Source organism: Scardinius erythrophthalmus (genome assembly GCF_964197995.2).
Source record: "Scardinius erythrophthalmus genome assembly, chromosome: 3".
In the NCBI taxonomy this organism is placed as follows: domain Eukaryota; kingdom Metazoa; phylum Chordata; class Actinopteri; order Cypriniformes; family Leuciscidae; genus Scardinius; species Scardinius erythrophthalmus.
Genome location: NC_138223.1, coordinates 44,487,547 through 44,515,507, shown reverse-complemented (window position 1 = coordinate 44,515,507; position 27,961 = coordinate 44,487,547). Strand labels below are relative to the sequence as shown.

The 27,961-nt window shown below is 38.6% G+C and overlaps 1 protein-coding gene across 1 annotated transcript; it reads left to right on the top strand.

The window, feature by feature from the left end:
• Nucleotides 1–40: 40 nt before the first annotated feature.
• Nucleotides 41–27,427, top strand: vps54 (VPS54 subunit of GARP complex). The gene is made up of 23 exons (XM_081362040.1): nt 41–219; nt 7,186–7,371; nt 8,067–8,308; nt 9,818–9,899; nt 10,037–10,071; nt 10,592–10,723; nt 11,614–11,999; nt 12,655–12,781; nt 13,913–14,020; nt 15,263–15,315; nt 15,402–15,498; nt 16,979–17,331; nt 17,608–17,734; nt 18,750–18,931; nt 20,124–20,236; nt 21,184–21,247; nt 21,328–21,433; nt 21,542–21,629; nt 22,050–22,171; nt 22,255–22,335; nt 23,844–23,951; nt 24,053–24,147; nt 25,921–27,427. Exons 2-23 carry the CDS (start codon nt 7,215–7,217, stop codon nt 26,024–26,026), a joined length of 2,964 nt encoding a protein of 987 aa, XP_081218166.1. The 5' UTR covers nt 41–219; nt 7,186–7,214; the 3' UTR covers nt 26,027–27,427.
• Nucleotides 27,428–27,961: the final 534 nt, after the last annotated feature.

Sequence of the window (27,961 nt, the reverse complement as noted above, 5' to 3'; positions counted from 1 at the left end):
TCACAGAAGTAATGAATGATTGTGTGACGGAGTGAGATTCGTGTACGCGTTGACAAAACAACTTGTAAACCGGAAGTGTCTGCGTTGCGCGCGCAGTGCATCATGGGCCGGTGACCGGCGGACCGTTGAGTTGTGTGATATGAGCCTCACATCTGTGAGGATGTGACCGGGATCTGATGATATTATGAACGCCAGGAGCTGCTTTATCTCATATAACAGGTACTCGCCGTCGCAGACACACACGGCGGTGTTTATGAGTGAGTGTGCGGGGCGTTAATGGCGCTGGAGCGGGTGTTTATTATGATTAGCGCTCAGGCTAGCAGCGGATCATTACGTGTAACACACAATAACAAACTCAACTCACAAAACTACTGTAAAGCCAGCAGAAATTACGCATGTATGCCCTTAAAATGCTTATTTAGTCGTACGTGTGTCAGTTAAAGAGTTAGTTGCGCTGAGGTGATTTGTTTTGCTCCTCGCAGGTAATTTCAGTCAGGTATTATTAATGATAATTATGTTTTAATAATAATTAATATTGTAAATATTCATACATTAAAGCCGGTTGTGTCTCCACTTGACGCTGAAGCGAAGATAATGAAGGTTTGAGCTGTCAGTCATACGTTTCTAGGTCAATACACATCTATAATTTCTCATAATTATATGATTAATATATAGTTATTGAAACATAAGCTGTTTAAATGTAGCTTCGTTGTGTGAGGTAATGATTGATCTGTCTGATTTGATTTGATCAACTCCCAGATGCTGAACTCATCTGTCACGTGTCCTGTCTTATCCATAAAAAGTAACAATTTATGCAATATATCAATATTTACTATGTGCGTGTTTGGGCAAATTCAGTGCAAGGGCGGTTAATTATTTGCACATGGCTGGTACATTAAAAAGTATATATTGTATGCAGTGTTGGGTGCAATGTATCACAAAGTATGTTAATTACTTTTAAAAAAGTAAAGTAAGTGACTAGTTTTTCTGTAATAAAATTATAGTTGCTTCTGATGCATAGACTATAGATCAACTCTATATAAAAGAATAGTGGACGTAACACTAAAACTTAATGTTAAAATGTATGTTTTTAACCTAACCTTATACTTTACACACTTTGGTCATTTCAAAAATAATTTATTCAATTATATATTGTTTATTTGAAAGAATTAAAAGTGCAGTTTCACGTCTGTCCTTGTATTGTTCAACTGGTCGCGGTTTAAATGGGATTTAGAAAGTAATTAGTAAGTAGTGATGCAATACTTTTTAGATAGAGTAGTTAGTACAGTAATCTAATTATCTCATACGACTAATGAGGATTTAGAAAAAAAAGTTGCTCTTTCTTAATTAATAGTTTTTCTTTACATAAAGTGTAGTTTTGTATTAAATTAAATGTTTGGAGTGGATTAAGTTGGTGACCGGTTTGACTCGTGGGTAAAGTTGTGCTGGATGAATGTGTGTTTCTGGTGAGTGTTTCGAGTCTGACGCTGCAGCTCTGTGGAGTGTGTGTTGTGCTGGTGTTTTTGCTCTCTGACTCCTCGGCAGCCGAAGTCAAACCGCAGCACGTCGGAGGAGTGAAACCTCAGCGCTCTCGTTTCTGCTTCTGAATGACTAGAAAGCCTGCGCTCATGCTTCTCATCGCCGCTCGAGCGCTTGAGTTCAGCTGGTTTGCAGTAGATCTCATCTTCACTCGTTCACGCTCAGCCTGCAGTTTCTCTCTCTCTCTGCTCACTCAGGTGTGAGATGTGGTCTGGGCATCTGATTAAACTTATGCCATGAGTAAAAATCATTTAGGTGGCTGCACACACAGCTGCAGGATGTTCTGTGTGAGTGTGTGTGTGTATGAGTGAGTGTGAATTCATATTCCTCTTTGTGTTTTCACTCTTACTCACTTGTTTTATACCCCAGTGTGTTTTTTAGCACTTGTACATTTAAAGGGATAGTTCACCCAAAAATGAAAATGTACTTAAGCCATCCTAGGTGTAGATGACACTCTTCTTTCAGACGAATACAATCGGAGTTTAATTTAAAAATGTCCTGGCTCTTCCAAAAAGTGCACTTTTATGATGATAGATGCACTTTTATGATGATAGATGCACTTTTATCATGGATAGATGCACTTTTATGATGGATAGATGCACTTTTATGATGATAGATGCACTTTTATGATGGATAGATGCACTTTTATGATGATAGATGCACTTTTATGATGGATAGATGCACTTTTATGATGATAGATGCACTTTTATGATGATAGATGCACTTTTATGATGATAGATGCACTTTTATCATGGATAGATGCACTTTTATGATGGATAGATGCACTTTTATGATGATAGATGCACTTTTATGATGGATAGATGCACTTTTATGATGATAGATGCACTTTTATGATGGATAGATGCACTTTTATGATGATAGATGCACTTTTATGATGTATAGAGGCACTTTTATGATGGATAGAGGCACTTTTATGATGGATAAATGCACTTTTATGATGGATAGATGTACTTTTATGATGGATAAATGCACTTTTATGATGGATAGATGCACTTTTATGATGATAGATGCACTTTTATGATGATAGATGCACTTTTATGATGATAGATGCACTTTTATCATGGATAGATGCACTTTTATGATGGATAGATGCACTTTTATGATGATAGATGCACTTTTATGATGGATAGATGCACTTTTATGATGATAGATGCACTTTTATGATGGATAGATGCACTTTTATGATGATAGATGCACTTTTATGATGTATAGAGGCACTTTTATGATGGATAGAGGCACTTTTATGATGGATAAATGCACTTTTATGATGGATAGATGTACTTTTATGATGGATAAATGCACTTTTATGATGGATAGATGCACTTTTATGATGATAGATGCACTTTTATGATGATAGATGCACTTTTATCATGGATAGATGCACTTTTATGATGATAGATGCACTTTTATGATGATAGATGCACTTTTATGATGGATAGAGGCACTTTTATGATGATAGATGCACTTTTATGATGATAGATGCACTTTTATGATGGATAGAGGCACTTTTATGATGGATAAATGCACTTTTATGATGGATAGATGCACTTTTATGATGGATAAATGCACTTTTATGATGGATAGATGCACTTTTATGATGGATAGATGCACTTTTATGATGATAGATGCACTTTTATGATGATAGATGCACTTTTATCATGGATAGATGCACTTTTATGATGATAGATGCACTTTTATGATGATAGATGCACTTTTATGATGGATAGAGGCACTTTTATGATGATAGATGCACTTTTATGATGATAGATGCACTTTTATGATGGATAGAGGCACTTTTATGATGGATAAATGCACTTTTATGATGGATAGATGCACTTTTATGATGGATAAATGCACTTTTATGATGGATAGATGCACTTTTATGATGGATAGATGCACTTTTATGATGATAGATGCACTTTTATGATGATAGATGCACTTTTATCATGGATAGGGTAAACGTACCTATTAAGCTCAAGTACCCATTAAGCACACTACCATCTTGGAGCTCAGATTATAAAAAGAAACAGCAATGTATTATCCTATTTGATGTATTAACCAATTGATGTGTTTGTTACTATATACCTCCTGTAATTTTAAACCAATCAGACCATTGCACACTGAGATATGTGTGTCCATGTGTTCACACTGTCTGGCGGCTATTTTCAAAGCTGTCTGAAAACTTTCACCAGAAGAGGAGCCCCTCAGATGTGCATTTTTTATATGTTTAAGCCTTTATTTTGAAGAAGTACATCTTCTTATTGCAAAATTAAGAGATTAATGTTTAGACTTTTGAATATTATAACCTGGAACCTGGATGTGGGAAATAATTACAGTTAGATCTAAAAGATAGTTTTAGCAACATAGCCCAGATGCTACGAACATAGCTAGCTTACTAGCTGTATAAGATTGTGTGCTACATTAATATATTACTTCACAGGAATTAATGGCTTGTACTTTTAAATCCATAATATTATAATTTTACATTTTATTGATAGTCTGTGGTTTTAAACTGCTGTAATTTTTAAAGAATTCATATTATTGTTAGGTGAGCTTAAAGGGTGCACTACTATGACAATCACACAGCTTCAGTGTGACATCAATTAGAAAAAGCATAATTTCATAGATATTGTCTATAATAGTTGTTCATATTAAAATTGGTATAAACTTAATACATTACCTAGATTATTAATTTAGCTAAATATTTTCCTTTAAATTTTAATTTAATATTTATTAATTAAAAAATGTTTTTGCTCCAATTAAGCACAGTGTGTGCTCCCTTTAAGCTCACCCACATTAAACGTCTATGTAAATACTTAATAATCAGAATTTAAATATTAACTGATGGTTGTCACTATGTTAATCTTCAAAAAAAATGATTAATAAACTTATTTTCACAGTCTTAAGATGACAAAAGCTAGACGAAACTATAGTGTATGCCCAAAGATGAAAGAGGCATGTCATACAAAGAAGGAGCCATCAGAAACCTGTCGTATCTGTCCAAGAAGTTTGGAGTAGACAGGAAAGCTCTGACCCAGAGAGTTAAAGGGATACTCCACTTTTTTTGGAAATAAGCTCATTTTACAACTCCCCCAGAGTTAAACAGTTGAGTTTTACCGTTTTCGAATCCATTCAGCCGATCTCCGGGTCTGGCGGTACCACTTTTAGCATAGCTTAGCAAATGAATTGAACCGGACAAGACCATTAGCATCTCTCTCAAAAAAATTACCAAAGAGTTTCGATATTTTTCCTATTTAAAACTTGACTCTTCTGTAGTTACATCGTGTACTAAGACGGACGGAAAATGAAAAGGTGCGATTTTGAGAGTATAGTTCCTAGCCATATCAGCCTAGAAAATTTAAACTTTACATTTTCTGTTGGTCTTATTACACGATGTAACTACAGAAGAGTCGAGTTTTAAATAGGAAAAATATCGAAACTCTTTGGTCATTTTTTTGAGAGAGATGCTAATGGTCTTGTCCGGTTCAATTCATTATGCTAAGCTATGCTAAAAGTGGTACCGCCAGACCCGGAGATCGGCTGAATGGATTCGAAAACGGTAAAACTCAACTGTTTAACTCTGGGGGAGTTGTAAAATGAGCCAATTTCCAAAAAAAGTGGAGTATCCCTTTAAGGAGCACATTGGTTTGTTTTGTTATTTGATTTTTCAATATGGGTTACATAGCTGAACGTGGACTAGTCTAGATGTTGCAATGAGTTTGAATGACACGTCACTATGAATAGGATAGGCTACCTGATCAAATTGAATGCCTTGTTGCTTGATTTTAGTGTTCTGTTTTTTTGTGATTGACTCTGTACCTTCAAATAAAACTTTTTTCAATTATTCCTTAAAAAGGTTGTTTAAAATAAACAAGATTTTTTAATAAAACTTGTTGTGAGCTTATTGGGAACAGGGGTGTGCTTAAAGGGTACAAAATGTACCCATTAAGCACAGCCAGACTTTTTATATTTAATGATGTACATCTTAATTGAAATACTTTTGTCATTTAAAATAAAATGAAATATTATAGTGTGAGAGATTAATATTTTATTTTAAAATAACTTCTTGTACTAAAACCAATATCTTGTGCACTAAAAATGTCTCAATGTAGATTTTGGTGAGCTTAATAGGTACGTTTACCCTAGATGCACTTTTATGATGGATAGATGCACTTTTATGATGATAGATGCACTTTTATCATGGATAGATGCACTTTTATGATGATAGATGCACTTTTATGATGATAGATGCACTTTTATGATGGATAGATGCACTTTTATGATGATAGATGCACTTTTATGATGATAGATGCACTTTTATGATGGATAGAGGCACTTTTATGATGGATAAATGCACTTTTATGATGGATAGATGCACTTTTATGATGGATAAATGCACTTTTATGATGGATACAGGTAGATGCACTTTTATGATGGATAGATGCACTTTTATGATGATAGATGCACTTTTATGATGGATAGAGGCACTTTTATGATGGATAAATGCACTTTTATGATGGATAGAGGCACTTTTATGATGGAGAAATGCACTTTTATGATGGATAGATGCACTTTTATGATGATAGATGCACTTTTATGATGGATAGAGGCACTTTTATGATGGATAAATGCACTTTTATGATGGATAGAGGCACTTTTATGATGGATAAATGCACTTATGATGGATAGATGCACTTTTATGATGGATAGAGGCACTTTTATGATGGATAAATGCACTTTTATGATGATAGATGCACTTTTATCATGGATAGATGCACTTTTATCATGGATAGATGCACTTTTATGATGATAGATGCACTTTTATGATGATAGATGCACTTTTATGATGGATAGATGCACTTTTATGATGGATAGATGCACTTTTATGATGATAGATGCACTTTTATGATGTATAGAGGCACTTTTATGATGGATAAATGCACTTTTATGATGGATAGATGTACTTTTATGATGGATAAATGCACTTTTATGATGGATAGATTCACTTTTATGATGGATAGATGCACTTTTATGATGATAGATGCACTTTTATGATGGATAAATGCACTTTTATGATGGATAGATGCAGTTTTATGATGGATAGATGCAGTTTTATGATGGATAGATGCAGTTATCATGTATGGATGCACTTTTATGGATTTTAAAACAGAAATGGCCATTCAATGCCATTATAAATCTTGGAAGAGCCAGGACATTTTTTAATATTGGCTAACTCTGATTTTATTCTTCTAAACGAAGATAGTCATATAGGCTACACCTAGGATGGCTTGAGAGTGAGTAAATTATGGGCTAATTTTCATTTTTGGGTGAACTATCACTTTAAAGGATCTTTTTTTTTTTTTTTTTTTTTTTTTTAGAGTTGTATATAATACTATAAAGTGTTTCTCTTGATTATACTTTTATATTATATTGTTGAATGTTGAATCTGTATCTGCCTTGTTATAGACTGTTGAGCTGATATGCGATAAATACAATGAATCTGAACAGTTTTTTTTTGTGTGTTTCTCATCCGTTTGAACCAATCAGACGTTGATTTCCCCTAACAGACGGGTGTTTCCTGTGCCGTGACAGGATGTTGATGTCGTTCTCTTGTTCTCATTTCAGTCAGCCTCATATGTGAGGGATCCGTAGTGATGTCCTCCAATCCGATACCTCAGTCCAGCGGAGGAGGAGGAAGAGGCGCCGGCTCCAGCGACGGGCTCTTCCAGAAGCCCCGGGACCCTTCGATGGCCCCCAGACACTATCGAACCCCACGCTCCCTCCCGGACGTCTGCCCTAAGGAGCCCACCGGTGAGATCTCAGAAACTGGGAAACATGCTCTTCCTCTTGGAAAACGCTAGAGTGTTTTATGAAATTTAGGATGTATGTAGGTGTTGACACACTGCCTCCATCCTGACATGAGGATTTTGCTAGTGCTTGAGTTATCTTTACTGTTATTGGCAGTACTTTATTATCTTTTATACTACAGGGGCTGTTGAATGCTTGATTCTGATAGGTTGACGAACGTTTTAAGGTGTGCAAGTATTTTCAGGGAAACGCACGGGTAAAGTAGTTCCAGGGGGGACTTGATCACATTAGTTTCATTTCACTTCACCAAATGATTTTAGTTATTTCAAAGATCCTTACAGCCGACAACAGCAAAAGAACCAAAACCCACAGCGACACTGACCCAGCAAATAAATATAGTAAACAATAGGATAAATTTCCAATTTGTTTGACACAAAATTCAGGAAACCGTAATATAAGCGGAATAATTGACTCCAGTCCTTTGAATTATGTAGAAACAATTTCCAGAAGAGCCTTTCATTGAACAGTTCTAAAAAAATAACCATTTTTTTCTTAGTGTGAAGAACATTTTATTAATCTAAAGAACCTTTTGTGGAATGGAAAGATTCCATGGATGTTAAATGTTCTTCGTGAAAATGCCAAAAAAGAGCTGTTATTTTTCAGAGTGTGAGTGTAAAATGAAGTGGTCCTCTGTGCAGGTGAAGGCCGTGGCCTCTGTGACGGGCCGTCTGTCGTGGCCGACCAGCACCGCTGGACTGTGTATAACTCTAAAGTGAACCTCCCCGCGGCCCTGAACGACCCCAGGCTGACTAAGAGAGAGTCCGACTTCTTCACTAAGACGTGGGGCCTGGACTTCACCGAGACCGACGTCATGCCCTCCTTCTACTTGCCCAACATCACCCGAGAACACTTCAGCTCCTACCTGCAGGAGACGGCTCAGGTGACACTTCTCAATTATTCAGAGAGAGGGAGAGGGAGAGGGAGAGGGAGAGGGAGAGGGAGAGAGAGACAGACAGACAGACAGACAGACAGACAGACAGAGAGAGAGAGAGAGAGAGAGACAGACAGACAGACAGACAGAGAGAGAGAGAGAGAGAGAGAGAGAGAGAGAGGGAGAGAGACAGAGAGAGAGAGAGAGAGAGAGACAGAGAGAGAGAGAGAGAGAGAGAGAGACAGACAGACAGACAGAGAGAGAGAGAGAGAGACAGACAGACAGACAGAGAGAGAGAGAGAGAGGGAGAGAGACAGAGAGAGAGAGAGAGAGAGAGACAGAGAGAGAGAGAGAGAGAGAGAGAGAGAGAGATGAAATTACTATAGTTAGAAATATTCTTATCTTGTCTGAATGAATGTAAAAATTCTCTTGTTATTTCTTGTTTATATAAATGTATTTGTTTACTGATTGATTTATTGACTTTATTGATTATTTGTTCATTGCTTATGTAATGGCCAATGCTTTGGCTATACTGTACAAGTCATGTCAATAAAGCTCAATTGAATTGAGAGAGAGAGCGAGAAGGAAAAAAACTGAACTGTCATCGTTCTCCATCATGTGACTGTCAGCTGATGATGCTCTAATAAGTGCTGTTGTTGTTAAAATCCCCCTGTAGTCTGTCATTTTATCCCTTAACTCATCTTTGATCACCGAAATTACATCTTTAAACGTTTTTTCCTTGAAAAAAGAAATTCTTCATGCCCTAAAACAGCTTGAATGTAACTCTACACCCTTGCCTCATTTAGTATGCGAGGTTCTATGAATATGCAAATGAGCCCCGCCTCCACTCACTCACCCAGCTCAGAGATCCACTCGTTTGACGATCACACGTTGATCTGATTGGTTACAAGGTAGTTTGTGACGTCAGAAACACCCATGTGTTTGAGACGGTCTGTGTTTCACTGCAGTTTTAAGGAGAAAATACTCAGCAATGGTGTCGACTTATGAATTTACACATGATTTGTCTAAAGCATATCAAAAACACCACATATACATATAAACAACATTATAAGCTTGATTTTCACGACAGGGGGACTTTAAATAAAACTATTAAATACGTTTTTGGAATTTCGAAATTAAGCAAAAATGGAATAAATGACTTTTAGATGACAAGAAAATGCCTAAACTTGCTGTCTGGTTCAGCGTCTCACGGTGTGTGTAGACCTGTGTGTGTCGTTGTTAATCTCACGGTGTATTAATAGCCTTTGAGGCTATTAAAGCAGAGAAATGTGTCTTTAGTCTGTGTTCCCCGTGTTTATCGGGCTCCAGGCGATGGCAGCTTGTTTGTCTCTGTGGTTTTCCGAAGGTTAAATGACTCTCGTTTTCCACCGGCGTTTCCTTCAGAGGAACATCTTCTGTTTTTAGTCGTCAGCCGGTTCTGTGATCGGAAACACCAGATCTGTTTTGGAAAGGCATCTCTGGTACGCGGGTTTCTCACGGTTTGTTTGTGTCTCTCAGAGGGAGAAGATTCACGAGCGCTGTAAGAACGTTTGCCAGAGCAAAGACGACCTGGCGGTGCCCACCATCACCAATAACCACGGTACGCCTCACTGACCAGCACTGCATCAGCACACAAACATTTCTTTTAATATCCAACAATAACTTACTTAAGCTGGGGAGGAACTCGAATGAGTCTAATGTTTTCTAATGTGTGTTTGTGGCTCATTTGTTTTGCAGATAAAGCCAGAGCTGAGCTGGATCAGGTGCCTAAGGTGAGGACCGAAGACTCACAGTGATCCTGAAAACATAATCACTGTTTCCACACACTTATGAAGCAGCACAACTGTTTTCAACGCTGATAACAATCAGAAGTGTTTCTTGAGCATCAAATCATCATATTAGAGTGATTTCTGAAGGATCATGTGACCCTGAAGACTTTCAGCTTTGATCACAGAAGTACATTACATTTGACAATATATTCACGTAGAAAACAGATATTTTAAATTGTAATAATATTTCACAGTCATTATTTCAGTATTATGACATTCACGATGAGGCGAGAAGTTCGTTCTCTTTTGAGAATTTAAGCGCGCAGGCTTTTACCTTTTCGTTTATTTTATCGTCTTAAATCCAAGTTTGAAATGTTGTTGTTCATCTTTACTGGAAGAGTTTTTTTTTTAAATGCCAATGGGAAAATTAAATGGGAAATTGTTCTCAATCCGAGGCCACAGTTTTAAAAGGGCAAACGTTTCCTTGCCTGTTCATTATCATCTCTCTCTCTCTCTCGCTCAGATCTTCATGAAGCCTGAGTTTGTGCTGAACGATCCGACCACCTTTAACGCCGTGTTGCCGTGGTCTCACTTCAGCGTCGCCGGGGGCAAGAACAGCCGAGATGTGGCGTCGTCACGGTTACTACAGGAAAAGGTGCCCGTCTGTCATTATCAGCAGAACCAATCAACGTTAGATACTATTTTAGTTTATTAAATATTTTCTTTTAGTTTTTAGTTTTTATTTTCCATTTTCCTTTAGGGTAACTAAAGGCACCGGGGTGGCGGTGCCACCGGCTTGGGCCCGTCATCGCTGCTCGCAGCTATATTAATTTTGTTGTCTTTTTACATTTTTATTAGTTATTGATTTTTTTCAAAAATATGTCCATTTTTATTTCATTTTTAGTAATTTTAGTTACTTTAGTTTACTTCAAATTAAATAAACAAAAAAGAGAAATTATGCTTTGGCAACTAGCTGAAATATATTTTAATTTTAGAAATATTTTATTTCAGTTACCATTTATTCAAGTAAAAATGTTTTTTTATGGTTTTGGTTTTAGTTTTAGTTAATTGTAGTAACCCTGCTACCAATAAATATAAATACATTTCTCCATACCATTTTTTTAAGTTTTTAGGTCATAGTTTTTAAGGTTTTAATTAATATTAACATGCTACCAATACCCGGATATTTTTACAATTTTAATTCATCTAAAGGCAAAATGCTTTTTTTAAATTAATTTTAAATGTAAAATTTTAATATCAATATTTTTTATATAAATATTAACAATTTGGGTATTGCTTAAGTAAATATTTCTACTATTTTTTCCAAGCAAACCTAAACATTTAAGACTAGTAAACAGTCAAATAATTATATAAACAGCATGAACAATTAAGCAAATAAAAACAATATAGCAAATATACAAATGAAGTAAGGCAGAGCATCTCTAAGGCCTAGCTTTGACAGTTCAATTAGGGCATTTAAGTAGCTTTTAGAAACATGCCTTTGAAAAAAACATTACTGTTGTGCATCTTTGTGTGTGTGTGTAGTTGAGTCACTATCTGGACGTGGTGGAGGTGAGCATCGCTCGGCAGATCTCTCTTCGCTCCGAGGCCTTCTTCCACGCCATGTCGTCTCAGCACGAGCTCCAGGACCGGCTGCGAGAGACGGCCGACTCCGTGGCTAAGCTTCGCGCTCGTACCGCCGCCATCGACCGAGTGATGTGCCGTGGGCCGCTGCGGGCGCTGCGGGACGCTCTCACACGCAACAACTGCGCTAAACTGCACAATAAGCTGAAGCTGATGGCCGCGGTGCACCAGACGCAGCCCACGGTGCAGTTGCTGCTCTCCACGTCAGAGTTCGTCGGGGCGCTCGAGCTCATCGCCACCACCAAGGAGGTTCTGCAGCAGGAACTGCAGGGGATACACAGCTTCAGGTGCGCAAACACACACACACACACACACGTTTACTAGGAAACATGCTGACAAGAAACAGAAGAGAGTGGCCTGACAGATCAGGATGTTTAGACGATGCTATTTACTGTCAAACCAAAAATTATTCAACATTTTTCACATTATCACAGTTTATTCGCTAGAAAATGGAAATAAAATATGACAAGAACTCAGAGTTATCAAATCAGTTGATATTCACTGGTTTTGTCCATCCTTCTGTTAGACTGTCTCATAAATGAATTATGTTGAATATCTGTCAGCTGTTCAATTTAACTACACAATTAGATAATACCAGTTTAGCTCAACCAGTTACCAAGCAATGCTTCATTTAGTTCAGTCTGTGTGTGAAAAGGTCACATTAGCAATTACAGAAAAAACACTTCAGCAAAACATGATCAGCTCAAAGTGTCTGAATAATATTTGTTCCCAAATTTGTATAAATTTTACTGGTAGTCACTGTATGAAGAATTTTTGGGTATAATATGTCACAGTTTACTTTATTTTGCTCTCCTCACTTACATAAATTTACTAATAGTGTCCTGCACCCACTAGTAAAAAATATCAAAATTATATCTGGTGTCTGAATATTTTTTGTTTGACTGTATGTCCTGTTATTTGTGCCTCTGTCTCTTTCCGCAGACATCTGGGTTCTCAGCTCTGTGAGATGGAGAGGCTGATCGATAAGATGATGGTGGCTGATTTCTCCACATACGCTCAAAGCGACCTCAATCGACCCTTTGAGGAGGACATTCAGGTCATGGAGAAGGTCAGACCTCTTCCACATTTCATGAGGAATCAAATGTTGTTTTATTTCCTGAAATAACAGAGTTCATTGTGCTATGGCAACTTACCATATCTGTCAAAGCACAACTTCCTCTCGAGTTCAAAAAACATTTATCGAAACTAAACTGCAACTTCAAACTGTTCATCTGTTTATACAATTATTTAAGTAATCAGGCCTCTTTAATTTGGTGGAAAAATACAGTAGAAACAGTAATAATGTGAAATATTATTACAATTTAAAATGTAATTTATACCAGTGATCAAAGCTGAATTTACTCCAGTCTTCAGTGTCACATGATCCTTCAGAGATCACTCTAATATGAGGATTTTCTGCTCAAGAAACATTTATTATCAATGTGGAAAAAGGCTGAGCTGCTGCTTCATATTTTCTTTGATTAATAGAAAGTCCAAAATATCAGTTTATTTGAAAAACAATCTTTTGTAAAATGATGTCTTAACTGTCATTTTTGATTCATTTAATGCATTCTTGCTGAATATAAGTATTAACGTATCTTACTGACCTCAAACTTTTGAACAGTAGTGTAAAAAAAACAAAAAAAACCTCATTCACTTGAAAGACTTTGTTTTCGTCATCTGAAAACCCAGGCGTGTTGGGATTGGCACTGAATTGTTTCACAAATGATGCCATTGCAAATGCGAAACTGAACTCTCCAGTAAAAGTCATTGTTGTGGCACCGTCACGCTCCCACAAGCAGACCACAGCTGCGGTTTCCAGTTTCCAGGTGTGAAATAAGTGCAGCCCAGTAAACCAGGTCACATGACTGTGCCCCGTCAATCAAGTCATGTTTGTGTTGGATGTGGGTCAGTGTTGGTTTGAGGTTTACAGTGTGGGATTTTCTCACACAGGTCACAAAGCAGTCTGCAGCGTCAGGAAAGGTTTGTGATGTCGCTCTAATTCCCACGCCGACGAGTCAACCAAACCGCTGATTGCACTCAATTTCAGTAATGAAAGAACAAATGCAGAGATGATAACGTCTGATTAATTTTTAATTCGAAATCAAATCAAGAAAATCTCAGCAGCTTGTATAATGGGTGGTGTTTTGATCTGCTTGTGTTGTGGTTACACATCTGAGTTTGTGTGTGTTTATTACAGGATCGTTTGCAGTCTCTGGTCTTCGGCCTGTTGAGACAGAGGAAGCTGGATTTCCTGGACATTTACAGTGACGAGATGATCCGCGCTGCCAAGAATGTCGTACGGCAGGTGAGGCACAGGGACGGGAACACTACAGACTGGGCCATCTGACCAATCAGAGAAGAGTAGACCAATCACAACAGACTGGGCCATCTGACCAATCAGAGAAGAGTAGACCAATCACAACAGACTGAGCATTCTGACCAATCACATCAGACTGAGCCATCTGACCAATCAGAGAAGAGTAGACCAATCACAAAAGACTGGGCCATCTGACCAATCAGTTAGGAGTCGATCAATCACAATAGACTGAGCCATCTGACCAATCAGAGCAAAGTAGACCAATCACAACAGACTGAGCATTCTGACCAATCAGAGCAAAGTAGACCAATCACATCAGACTGAGCATTCTGACCAATCACAGCAGAGTAGACCAATCACATCAGACTGGACCATCTGACCAATCAGAGCAAAGTAGACCAATCACATCAGACTGGACCATCTGACCAATCACAGCAGAGTAGACCAATCACAACAGACTGAGCATTCTGACCAATCACAGCAGAGTAGACAAATCACAACAGACTGGACCATCTGACCAATCAGAGCAAAGTAGACCAATCACATCAGACTGAGCATTCTGACCAATCACAGCAGAGTAGACAAATCACAACAGACTGGACCATCTGACCAATCAGAGCAAAGTAGACCAATCACAACAGACTGGGTCATCTGACCAATCAGAGCAGAGTAGACCAATCACAACAGACTGGGTCATCTGACCAATCAGAGCAAAGTAGACCAATTACATCAGACTGAGCATTCTGACCAATCACAGCAGAGTAGACAAATCACAACAGACTGGACCATCTGACCAATCAGAGCAAAGTAGACCAATCACATCAGACTGAGCATTCTGACCAATCAGAGCAAAGTAGACCAATCACATCAGACTGAGCATTCTGACCAATCAGAGCAAAGTAGACAAATCACAACAGACTGGACCATCTGACCAATCAGAGCAAAGTAGACCAATCACATCAGACTGAGCCATCTGACCAATCAGAGCAAAGTAGACCAATCACATCAGACTGAGCATTCTGACCAATCACAGCAGACCAATCACAGTAGACCAATCACAACAGACTGGGTCATCTGGCCAATCAGAGCAGAGTAGACCAATCACAACAGACTGTGATTGCATGTAAACCTGTTTGAGACCTCAAAAACAAAATTAGAAGCCTTTAAAATGGCATATTAGGGGCACTTTAAAACAACAGTGATGAATGATTTCTCTTTCTTTCCTTACAGTGTGTTGAGAAGTCTGTGTCGCAGATCAGTGAGATTGATGCAGACACTGTCAAGTGAGTTCACATCCGTTCAGTATGAATATCACAGCACTGTTTATCACAGCTGACTGTGTGTGTGTGTGTGTGTGTGTGTGATGCAGATTTCATGAACAGATGCGCTTGATGACGTTTCATCAGTGGTTTGATCTGCTGCTGGATATATTTGAACACTTCATCCTGTTCCTCAAGAGGATCAAGGTAAATCAACTCAACAACTGCAGTGAAAACCCTGACAATACGTGTCATAGACCATCGTCTGGACATGATATCGCATAGAAAACATAATAATAATTCATAATTTCATCAAAATTGACTAGTTCCACTCCTCTTTTTGGCAGACGTCAACTAGGCCTTGCAGGCGGATCAGTTAATGTTAACCAGTAGTTTTAGTTAAGAACAACACTGGTAAGGATACATTTTAAAGGGGTGGTATAATGACCCTTGTTGTAAACTCCGAATCGAAGACCAGGAGACTTTTGGGATCACGTTGAAGAAGTTATTCTTTATTGAGGACTTCGCGTTGACATGGCTACAGTTCTTCCAAAGTCTGACTAACTGAACGTTCTCATACAGTTTATATACATTTAGGGGCAGGAACTAAAAAGACAGGTTTAGGAACCTGTTCTAGACTGAGAGTGCTGCCCATCCTAATTCACTCAGCATATCTATTCAAATGCTGAGACCCGAGTACAGGACTGGCTGGATTCTCTTGCTAAAACACAAGCTCCAAGAGCCATTAAGAGTTTCAGTAAAACAGGACTGACCAGAGTCTTTTGCTAGAAGCTCTGATAATCATCATTTATACCTAACCTTAACATGCTAAATTCAATGTAAAACTAAATTAAACATTTCATAAATTTGTAATACAACACCCTTTTCACAAGATGTAAAATAAGTCTCTGTCGTCCCCAGAGTGTGTATGTGAAGTTTTAGCTCAAAATACCCCACAGATATTTTTTTATAGCATGTTAAAATTGTCACTTTTTGAGGGTGAGCAAAAATGCACCGTTTTTGTGTCTGTTCCTTTAAATGCAAATGAGCTGCTGCTCCCAGCACAGAGGGCGGAGCTTCAACAGCTCGTGCGTGTGTGTGTTAGCAGCTCCGATTACCTCACACACACTGAACATTTCAAAAACGTTTAGCCTTTTATGTTCAAACTGGAGTCAGACAATGATGGAGAGACTCAAGAAGAAGTGACAACATGTAGAAGCAAAAGGACGTTTCTGAATGGTTAGTTGATGAATTTATGTAGCTTATGTGTAGTTATCTTCTAGCCATTGATTAGCATATTCTGTCATGATAATCTATAAATCGTGTTCAGGGGGCGGGGTTTATGTAAATTCTAGGGTTGGTGATGTCACTAACCCGGGAGGAATGTTGTGTAGTCTCTACCAGCCGTTTGTTGTAGGCCTTAAAAAGTAATTTCTTTAAAAGCAAATATCTCCCTTTGCTTTAAACTTTGAGCGTTGTAACTTTGCAGATGTTGTTTATGCTCAAACAGCAACATTACACACTATCTAAAGTTAGAAAAGTGAAATCATAAGCAACCACCCCTTTAAAAACATTACCTTTGAGATATATGTGTAGATCCTGGAGGCCGAACTTGAACTTTAGCCTCCATTTCCCAGTCAAAACGTTGTAAGCTCAGTAATGCATAACTCACACACGTTTGTTCCAGGCTACGCTCAGCGTCATCCGTAACGTGGTGCTGGAAGTGCTGGACAGCAGCCAGAGGAGTCGGATAGCAGACGTCACCCCCGCAGCTAATCATTCCCATGAGGACGAGGAGGACTCGGGAGTTCATCACTCCGGGGAGGCGGAGCTTGCGTATCTCACTCACGAGGGACTCTTCATCAGCGACGCGCTGAACGAAGCCGAGGCGCGCAGCAGCGTTCCAGCGCAGGCGAGAGCACAGACGCGCACCGAGGCCTGCGGGAGCGACTCGGCCTCGGCCACCACCGAGTCCTCCTCCAGCAGGGAACACAACTACAACACTACCTCCTCCCTGCCCGCCGGGGGCGCTGCTGCTCTGTGAGTCTCTCAACACGCTGTTATTACGATGCGTTTTGGTCGATCGGATCACAAGTGGACGATGCTAAATACAGGTGTAAACTGGGTCTAAAGCGTATTGAGCTCGACCACCTCAGAGGAAGTTGAAAACACATTCAACCAGATTACTTTCGTAGTGTAAACACTCATGTGATTGATTCGAATGTGTTCAAACAGCCACAAAAGACCGTCTTCTCTCCGTCTACTGATCTAATGCAGCAGGGAGAGCATCAGTAACGTGTGTGTTCTCTCTGGCAGGAGTGAGGACGTCATGCCGTCTGATCTGGAGTTGGGTCGCGTGGCCAATAACGTTCAGGAGCTGCTGTACACGGCGTCAGACGTGTGTCACGATCGCTGCGTCAAAGTGCTCATGACCCGAGCCAAGGTGAGCACGCATGACACGCTTCAGCTCTGCACACACCCGGACCGGCTCGGTCGGTCTATCGGCTTTAAACCCTTAAATCACTCAGTTCCTTCCATCTTTCACTCGCCGGTCAAAATGACCTGAAGCCCTGAAATTAACTTCACTTAATTCTTTTTTTGTCCAGAAAGTTTATTTTATTTCATTTTGATTCATTTTTATTTTATTAACCTTTAAATGACTAGATTTTATCAATATATATATATATATATAATAAATAGTAATTTAAGCACATTCCTCAAATTCTTTCAACTTAAATTCAAAATAACTCACAATTTAATGCATAACCCTTTTAATTCAGCTCAAAATATCTTACACCGGGTGTCTTTGCCGACCTCTTGTGAAAAAAAAAAAAACCATATAACATGATATTATATGATTCTATTCAGTCATTTCTCTAATGTCTCTAATGTAGACATTATGAAATAATATTTTGGTCAAGTTTTAGCTTTTTTAGTTTGAGTTTTGAGCATTTGTAGGTTCCTCTATGTGTGCTGAAGCATTCCTCACATTCCACTCATTCCTATGGGGGTCAAACTGACCCGTGAGGGAAGGATTTGTTACTTTTTTAAATTTCAAACACAAAACTCCTTGAATCCATTACGTTTTTTGGTTACACTTTAATAATAATAATTATCATTAATGTCATTGTTACAGTGTGATTACATATTTAAGTACTGTGTATAATAATTTAACTACATGTACTTACTATAGAGGTAGGGTAGGATTAGGATTTGGTTGAGGGTTAGTAGCATGTAATTTATTGTTATTACTATGGTAAGTACATGTAACATATGTAACAAGGACACTATAAAATAAAGTGGTTTTTTTTGTGGTTCAAGTGCGACAAAAATCCTAGGGTCTTGAACCCCTCTGATGAACACTTTACACAACACTTTTATTATTTTTAAAATGAATTTGGGGTCAAAATGAGCCGAGGGAAGCATGAGGATGAGGAGTTGATAGTGTGTTTCTGCAGGACGGCTCTCTGGAGCGCTTGAGCTCGGCGGAGTTCGTGTGTTTGAGTCAGGCGGTGGAGTCGTTCGTCCAGGACACTGAGCAGGAGTGTGTCCGGCGCAGCATGAGCCTGAGGGGGGCGCTGCAGAGTCAGGCCAACCGCTTCGTGCAGCGCTTCCACGAGGAGCGCAAGACCAAACTCAGGTACACACAAACACACCACGCTTTAGGCTACGACTACATCAGTCCGGAGACATTTGAAAACAGCGTCTTCACTTCATTAAAAAACGCTCTCCGTCCACACTAGCGCTTTCTGACGTTTCAGTGTGGACGAGAAACACTAAAAAACACTAAATGCTGCATGTGCGTAAAACTAAACACACTAAATGTATCCACTCCGGAGAGTGTTTTCAAAAAGCTTTGTTTTTCGTTAAAGGGGGGGTGAAATGCTCATTTTCACTCAATCTCCTGTTAATCTTGAGTACATATAGAGTAATATTGCATCCTTCATATCTCCAAAAAGTCTTTTGTTTTATTATATTTTTAATTGAAAGATTGGCTGTACCGAGTCTTTCCGGAAAAAACGAGCGGCTGGGGGCGGGCCGTGTGGGCGAAGCTAAAGCTGTGCTAACGCGCCGAGCTAACAACACACAGAGACAATAGAAGCAGTTTTACTCACCGAACCTTTATCATTGTGACTGCTCAATCCTTAAGCATTAGACGATCTGCAAATCCGATCTGAGCTTTGTTTATAAAACAATCATCGTCGAAATGCAGGAACAACAGTCTTACACAACTCCGTTTATGCTCAGGAAAACAAACTCCATCCACGGGTTCCTTAACGCTGGGTTCTTTGGGAATCTGTGCAGGGTTGTCTTGCCCTGGCAACCAAAAACACACTTCTTTGGTGACATTGACTTCCCAAAAGCCGGGCAGGGCGCTTTGATGGCGAACTGCTTTCACTCTCTTGCTCTGTTCTACGAGTGCGCGCGCGCCTGCGATCTTACCGGAGAAGTGCCCTTAGGACCCATATAAGGAAATTCCGCCCTCTCTTACGTAAGACAGAGCCATACTCGGAAAAAAACTTTCCGAAACTTGTGACAAACTGGAAGGACAATTTTTGGAACAAAAATACTCCTTCAAACGTACAACTTAACTTTTGAAACTTTGTCCATGTTTAGCATGGGAATCCAACTCTTTACCAGTGTAAAAAACTCAGTATGCATGAAACAGTAATTCACCCCCCCTTTAAAAAGACGCTGTCTCAGTGTGGACGGACGGACACAACGGAGAGAAACAGATGCGTTTTCAAACGAGAACGTACTAGTGTGGACAAGGCCTTAGAGTTTGAAGAGCTGAATGCTTCAGGTGTGTGTGTGTGTGTGTGTGTGTGCAGCCTGCTGCTGGATAACGAGCGCTGGAAGCAGGCCGAGGTCCCTGTGGAGTTCCAGGATCTGGTGGACTCCATCGCTGACGGACGCATCAGTCTTCCTGAACGCAGACACACGGGTAACAAACCGCCTGCAACTATTGAAATACATTATTTGATTAGTTTAATAAATGTATTTTTTTATTGTACAGTACAACAGGGTGACTCGGGTTTAACCCTTTATTGCAGTTTATTATTCATATTTCATTTCGGTAAATGCATGGTCAGAGTTGTGACTTTTTTCCTCCATATTTGTATGGATTTCCGTATTAATGAATTATTTACCAAAAATAATATTATTATTTTTGACAGTATTAAGAATTACAATATTAATAGTTATTATTTTCTTAAATAATTTTTTATTTTACCGCACAAAAAATATTTTTGCAGTTTATCATTTCAACTTGAGTATAATAAATATATTTTCAGAGATGTCTTTTTATACATTTCTGTAGATTTCCGTAAGAATAAATTATTTAATATATTATTAATAATTATTATTATTTTATTATAATACTTTTATTTAACTCTTTCCCCGCCATAGACAAGAGTTCTCCAGCTCTCAGTGTTTTGACTGTTATACGGGATAGGGGGCGCTACTACACCTCCTCTGAAAGAGTGCTGAATCTCCTGGTCAAAGCACAGGAGAAGAAGCAGAAAACAAGCGATGAAAGCGTTGCTCAGTGTGTGAAAAAACGTGGCTTTCTCAGATTTATGCTCCAAATGTTGCTTTTTTATGAAACTTACACACATTCTAGTGTTGATAAATAAAAACTGCATGAAACTAGAATAAAGCGTTTTCTAAAGCAGCGGTTCTGTTCTTTCTTTTGATATATATAATGCATGTTCAGATATTCATACAACAAAATATTCTGGTGGCCGTTAAATAGAAAAATGATCCAATACATTGGCAGGGAAAGAGTTAACAGGACAAAATATTTTTTTCCAGATTTTCTTTTGTATTTGCCTGATCACATTCCTGCGTCCTATTATTGCGGTTTGAAAGGTGTGTTTTGTGAACCCCCAGTGTCGGAGGACCGGAAGCCCAGTGAGTTTCTGTGTGTGGACGGGCAGAAGTACGCTGTGGTCGGGTGAGTGGTTTTCAGCACTTCATTTCTCCGGCGAGTTTCCCTTCGTGACCTTTAACCTCTGACCTTGTGGCCTCTGATAGGACGGTGCTGCTGCTGATCCGGATGTTTCTGGAGTATTGCCAGTGTGTGAACGACATTCCCTCCATCACCACTGACATCCTCACGCGCCTCACCGACCTCCTCAAGGTGTGTGTGTGTGTGTGTGTGTGTGTGTGTGTGTGTGTGTGACCTTCACTTCCTTCAGTGTGACATCACTTGACTGACAGGTTGTGTTTTGTTTCCGCGGCGACACAGCACTTCAACTCCCGGAGCTGCCAGCTGGTGCTCGGGGCCGGAGCGCTGCAGGTCGTGGGGCTGAAGACCATCACCACCAGAAACCTGGGTAACACACACACACTTAACACGGAACACACCACCAGAAACCTGGGTAAAGTCTCGCTCAGCAGCGCTTTATATGAACACACACACACAGAACACACACTAAACAACACACGCACTACACAACACACACTAAATACTTTATACACACACTGAACACACACTAAACACACACTCACACACTCTCATGGCTCAGCTTTAATGAGGACGGGAGGATATCTGTATTTCTGTATGGACAAACTGTGAGACCTTTTTTAAGACCTGCAGAAATAAAATTAATAAAGTCAGTTTGATTTTAGAAACCGCACATGTACCTGCTGATATCAGTGGATTTAAAGCTAAAGATTTCAAGCCATTCACACAGTCATGTCCGTGTGTGTGTGTGTGTGTGTGTGTGTGTGTGTGTGTGTGTGTGTGTCCTCAGCTCTGGCGTCTCGCTGTCTTCAGCTGGTGGTTCTCTACATCCCTGTGATCCGAGCGCACTTCGAGACCAGACTGCAGCCCAAACAGTACAGCATACTGCGCCACTTCGACCACATCACCAAGGTACACACACACACACACACACACACACACCAACCGTACGCGCTAGCATGTCTCGCTAACAGCTGCTTTCACTCTCTCTTCAGGACTATAACGACCACATCGCAGAGATCTCTGCCAAACTAGTGGCCATCATGGACAGCATGTTCGAGAAGGCTCTGTCTAAAGTGAGTGATATTAGCAGTGTTGTGTTTAACGCATTACAAGTAACGAGTTATGTAATCAGATTACTTTTTCAAGTAACTAGTAAAGTAACACATTACTTTTTCAATTTACAACAAACGATCTAAGTTACTTTCTTGAATAAGTAACACTAGTTACTTTTTCACATGAATTGACTGACAGCTCTCCTGTCCTCATGTTGAGGTGGAGTGTGTGTGTGTGTGTGTGTGTGTGTGTGTGTGTGCGCTGTGTAAACATGATGGTGATTTTAGTTGTAGACTAAACATGCATTTACTCATTTGCACGAAAACATTCAGTATTCCTCAAAATGAATAAAAACAGTAAAATGCAATCTCAGAATTTTACGCAAAACTCTTATAGTTAACTATATTAAATGACACAAATATACTTTATGTATTTAATCTCACTTTATTAACCAAAGTCTTTGCTGCTGACCCTCAATGATCTCATTCAACCATACTAAGCAAAAATGACTTTAGATTAGGTTTAGAAATAAGAGTGTTAAACTTCCTTCTCCTGAATCCTGTTGCTCTTCATCCAGAACAGCAGAAGCTGAAAGGTGTGTTTCTACTGTACAGGCGTGAATATGCATTTCCTTCAGCCTGAGGATTATTCGTTTCACTTTCGGTGTGAAAGGGCCTTAAAGGAGAACTCCGGTCAATTTTAACATTGAGCTCATTTTTTTGTACATTTGGAGTGCTGTCAATACAGAGAACAACGACAAAAATCGGTGTTGCCTACACCGAGTTATTCTATTTTTAAAATTTGCACCCTGTTGACTTCAATGGGGCAAGTACTAAACCTGCTTTTAGCCTCTTAACATCCTTGATGTGTCAAGTAGTCGATTGCCGAGTTCACGCGCATGATCATAGCTAACTAAACCTATGCACGTGAACTCGGCAATCGACTACTTTGGACTTCAACCGAAAACAGGATGTAAACAGAGGTATTTGCGCTGGCTTAAATAACATCATTTTTATACATTTCTTTCACATCTTCTGCAGTCAGATCCACTCGTGTTCACTCAGAAGGAATCACTCACATTGGCTGTGCACTTGTAATGACACATCAAGGATGTTAAGAGGCTAAAAGCAGGTTTAGTACTTGCCCCATTGAAGTCAACAGGGTGCAAATTTTAAAAATAGAATAACTCTTGTGTAGGCAACACCGATTTTTGTCGTTGTTCTCTGTATTGACAGCACTCCAAATGTACAATAAAATGAGCTCAATGTTAAAATTGACCGGAGTTCTCCTTTAACATTTGCCAAAAATAGAACTGTTTTTGTTGTTGTTGTTATTAAAAAACAAGCAAGCCCAGCCCATATGAGGAAAACGTAATGCAAAAGTAATGTAACACATTACTTTCCATAAAAAGTAGCTAAGTAAAGTTACTTTTTTGGGAGTAACATAATAGTGTGATGCTTTTAAAAGTAAGTGTCCCAGCACTGGACGTTAGTGTGTTTCATCAGCTAACGGTGTGTTTCCTCTGCAGTACGAGGTGAAGGCGCCCATGCCGTCGGCGTGTTTGCGTAACGTGTGTAAACAGATGGCCAAAATGCACGAGGCCATTTACGAGCTCTTGCCGGAGGAGCAGACGCAGGTGAGACGCGTGACGAGTGTTTGAGCCGTCACACTCCAGACTCGTGGTGTTTATGGTGTGTGTGTGTGTGTGTGTGTGTGTGTGTGTGTGTGTGTGTGCAGATGCTGTTCCTCAGGATCAACGCCAGGTTTAATCTGCATCTGAGGAGGCAGCTGGCTCGACTGGGGGTCAGCAATGATGGCGGACCGCAGAACGGGTGAGTGTGTGTGTGTGTGTGTGTGTGTGTGTGTGTGTGTGTGTTCAGCAGTGAGAAACTCCTCTGACTATAGGGGTTATGAGCAACAAACTGGCGTGTTTAGTAAAACAGGTCGCATCATTCATCATCTGATTACCTTACCTGCCGTTAACATGATCTTCAGCATAAAGCCTAATATAATTACAAAAAATAGGCCTCATTTTAGGCAAAAAACAATATTTGTGTAAATAATGTATATAATAAATATAAAATTACAAATATGATAAATATAATTAATAATATATAAATTATTTACATATATGAATTCTAAAAATTAATATATATATATATGAAAAGGAAATACTATTTTACTTATATGAATTAAAATTACACATTATTTTTATTTTTTATATTAATTTTAATATATATATAGAATTAGGGCTGGGTATTGACACAAATTTCACAATTCGATTCGATTTCGATTCACAAGCTTGCAATTCGATTCGATTTCGATTACGATTCGATTCGATTCAATATCGATTATTCTGGATATCAGGTACAATACATTGCAAATTTTCTCAAGGAAAACAAATCCTCAAGGAAAAATGCTCCTCTCTAGACTTAACTTTCCTAGCTGACTAACGAGTTTATGGTCAGTGGATATGTTTTTTTCTGAGGTAAATGTGACATTACATGACATTGTTTACTAACGTCTTTGCACGGTTGAAACACTGATTTGAGCGATTCCATGAGACATGATACGGACTTCGATAAGTTGTACTCTACCTTTTAACACACTTTCAGATGCTCATTCATGTTTCTTTCGCGCTGTAACTGATATTATTAAGGCGGAAGAGTTGCTTCCGTTGCTTCTCTTGAGCTGAGCTGCGCCAGAGCGATCTCACGCCACAGCGCCAAAACGGTAATTATGTTTTTGAATTTCGTAAGAAAATGGACGTAATTTGAAATCTGAGACTTTTTCATATCGATAATAACAAAGCACAAAGATTATTGCAATTTATTGGATGGGATGTGCGCAACAATGATCCATTCATTCATCAACTGAAAACAGGATGACTAATCGATTCTTGGGATTTAAGAATCGATATTGTTTCATAAAAATGAGAATCGATTAAAATCGAGAAATCGATATTTTTTACCCAGCCCTATATAGAATAATAAAGAATAGTATAATTTATTTATTATAATTATTTATTTATATTTATTCATACATACACAATATAATCCATATATACATATAATAATAATAAAGAATAGTATAATTTGTATTTATTTATATATATATATATACAAAGTATATATACAGTGTGTGTGTATATATATATAAATATATATATATATATATCCACACACACACACACACACAGTAGTAGTTCTGTATTTTATATCTAAATAAAAAAAATATATAAATATTATTTACATATATTTATAATCAATATATATTAAAAAAATCTTATTTCCTTTTCATTTTATATATAAAAATGTATATATTTTTCATATATATATTTTTTTTTATTATTATTATTATTATTATCATTTCATTATTTATATTTTTAAAATGTATTAATAATATATATTAATATATTTAAATATTTTTTTCCTTCTAATCTTCGATTAAATAGATGAGTTTTTTTCCGATTAATTCTCTCTCTCTATCTCTCTCTCTCCCTCTATCTCTCTCTCTCTCTCTCTCTCTCTCTCTCTCTCTCTCTCTCTCTCTCTCTCTCTCTCTCTCTCTCTCTCTCTCTCTCTCTCTCTCTCTCTCTCTCTCAGGCTGGTGATGGTGGACGTGGCGTTTTACACGGAGAACGTTCAGGCTCTGCGCTCTCTCGAGTGTTTGGACTTAAACATGCCGGAGATCTGGGAGCAGAAAAGGTGATGACGGACAGCTCGTCCCGGCCAATCAGGCCTCTCCGTCACGGTGACCTGCCCCGCCCCTGTGCCTGGGCAGGAAGTGAGGTCAGTGCGTGAACAGACTCGGGACTCAAGCTCTCGTTTGTTTTTTTAATACCTCCGTGACACTTGAGAGCGATGAGAACGCACTTTTTTAAGCGCCTGGAGGCTCACCTGTGACGTAGAAGCGTCTACACTGACAGGACGTGCCCGGGAGGGACCGACATTTAGTTTTTTTGTGGAGACCAAATCAGGACAAGCTTGTGTGGTTGACCAATCGCAGCTGGGCATTGTGGGGAATATGTGTTCTGTTGGTCCTCAGTGCCTCCTTCAGCGCCACCACTACAGTGCAACTATCCACTCATGTGCAATCCTGTCCCATTAGTGTTGTTGTGAATATTGCTGAATTATTTAATCACTGTCAGATGAATCAAAGAATGGCTATTTATTTTTATTGATTTTGTTGTTGATTGATCAATCATGTTTTTCTGTGTTTTTTTGTTGTTGTTTTTCTCAAGTAAAGCTTTCAGGTGACGACGGCCGACTGGAGAACTAGGGTTTTAAAACACATTTTTCTGACTCGTTATTGGTTTTTCCATCAACATGCTTATGATTTTACTGGCCGCTCTTGGCTTTCATGTTCAGGGTCACTGAGTTGAAGTATTAAAGCTCTGGAGGGTTAAAGGTCGAGGATTCTTGTTCATGTTTAACTCATTGTTTAAATGCCGGTGTGTCTACAGGAGAAGATCTTCACACTCCCCAGCTAATTCAGATAAAGCCTTTCTCTGTTAATCAGGTTTAGGCACAAACACTAGCCAAGATATCGGTGACACTCACTCCCAGGACCAAAACACCTAATAATGCATAAGTAATTTAACATGAATTATAAAACGAGAAGATTCTTCATGAAGACTTCTTTCATTATAAGTTTGTGTCCTTGCATTAACTTGACTTCCCTAACATCCACAGTATTAATGTGACCCGCCTCTTCTCCGCTGGTGATCTATGTAAATGGAGGCCTGTGATTGGTTGGTGTGAACGGAGAGTGTGAATGTGTTTTCTCAAATCATGTGGTGTTTTGCTGTGAGCTTTTGTCATTGACGGTGGGTTTGTGTTCGAGTGAATCCATGTATTATCTTATTTAACACCTGTGCTGTCTGGTTCAAAAGTGCCTAACCTTTTATCTGGTGTCGAAGACGACTTCTGACTCAAACGGTCCATCTGTGGGGTAGAAGTGCCTAATGTGTGTGTGTGTGTGTGTGTTTCGGGCCCTCGCTGCTGCTGATGCTGCGAACAAGAAGAAATACACTGATGGGGAAACTATTGTGGCATGCTTGACCTTTTAAAATGTGGCACTTTTTATTATTAATAAAGCCACGGTGAACATAAACACTGATTTTGTGTATTACTTACAGGCTGGGTTTCCAAATCATATCATCAAATGAAATTTAAGTCTTAATAGTTAGTCATTTTAATCAGTTGGTACATTGTACAGTATGCACATTTTCTGTATGCATGGGTAAACGTAAGTTATTAAATAATTCTCTTCCAATGTGAATAATGAACTGAAAGTAATATAAAATATGAATGCTATTTTAAGGTTTTTTTTTTTATCAAGCTGTCTAGACATATTTACAGAAAATTATTAAATGTATATTAAATATATTTACTAAGTTAAAATCCGAGTGTTAAATGGTATGTAACCGTATACACACTAAATAAAAATATATAATATATATATATATATATGTATATATAATATTAAACATATTACTTTCTAATTAATTTACTGGATACATTTACTATGTTGTTTAAAATAAATAAATTAATAACGTACATTTAATTAATAATGATTGTTATTCTCACACACACACACACACAATTGAGAAAGCATAACTGGTATTCCATTCTGTCGTTCAGA

Excerpts from the sequence above, each read along its gene's own strand:
- vps54 (XM_081362040.1), top strand. The coding sequence starts at position 7,215 with ATGTCCTCCAATCCGATACCTCAGTCCAGCGGAGGAGGAGGAAGAGGC. Across the intron at positions 21,248-21,327 it reads CAGAAGTACGCTGTGGTCGG|GACGGTGCTGCTGCTGATCC; the intron begins GTGAGTGGTTTT and ends GGCCTCTGATAG. Across the intron at positions 22,336-23,843 it reads TCGAGAAGGCTCTGTCTAAA|TACGAGGTGAAGGCGCCCAT; the intron begins GTGAGTGATATT and ends TTTCCTCTGCAG.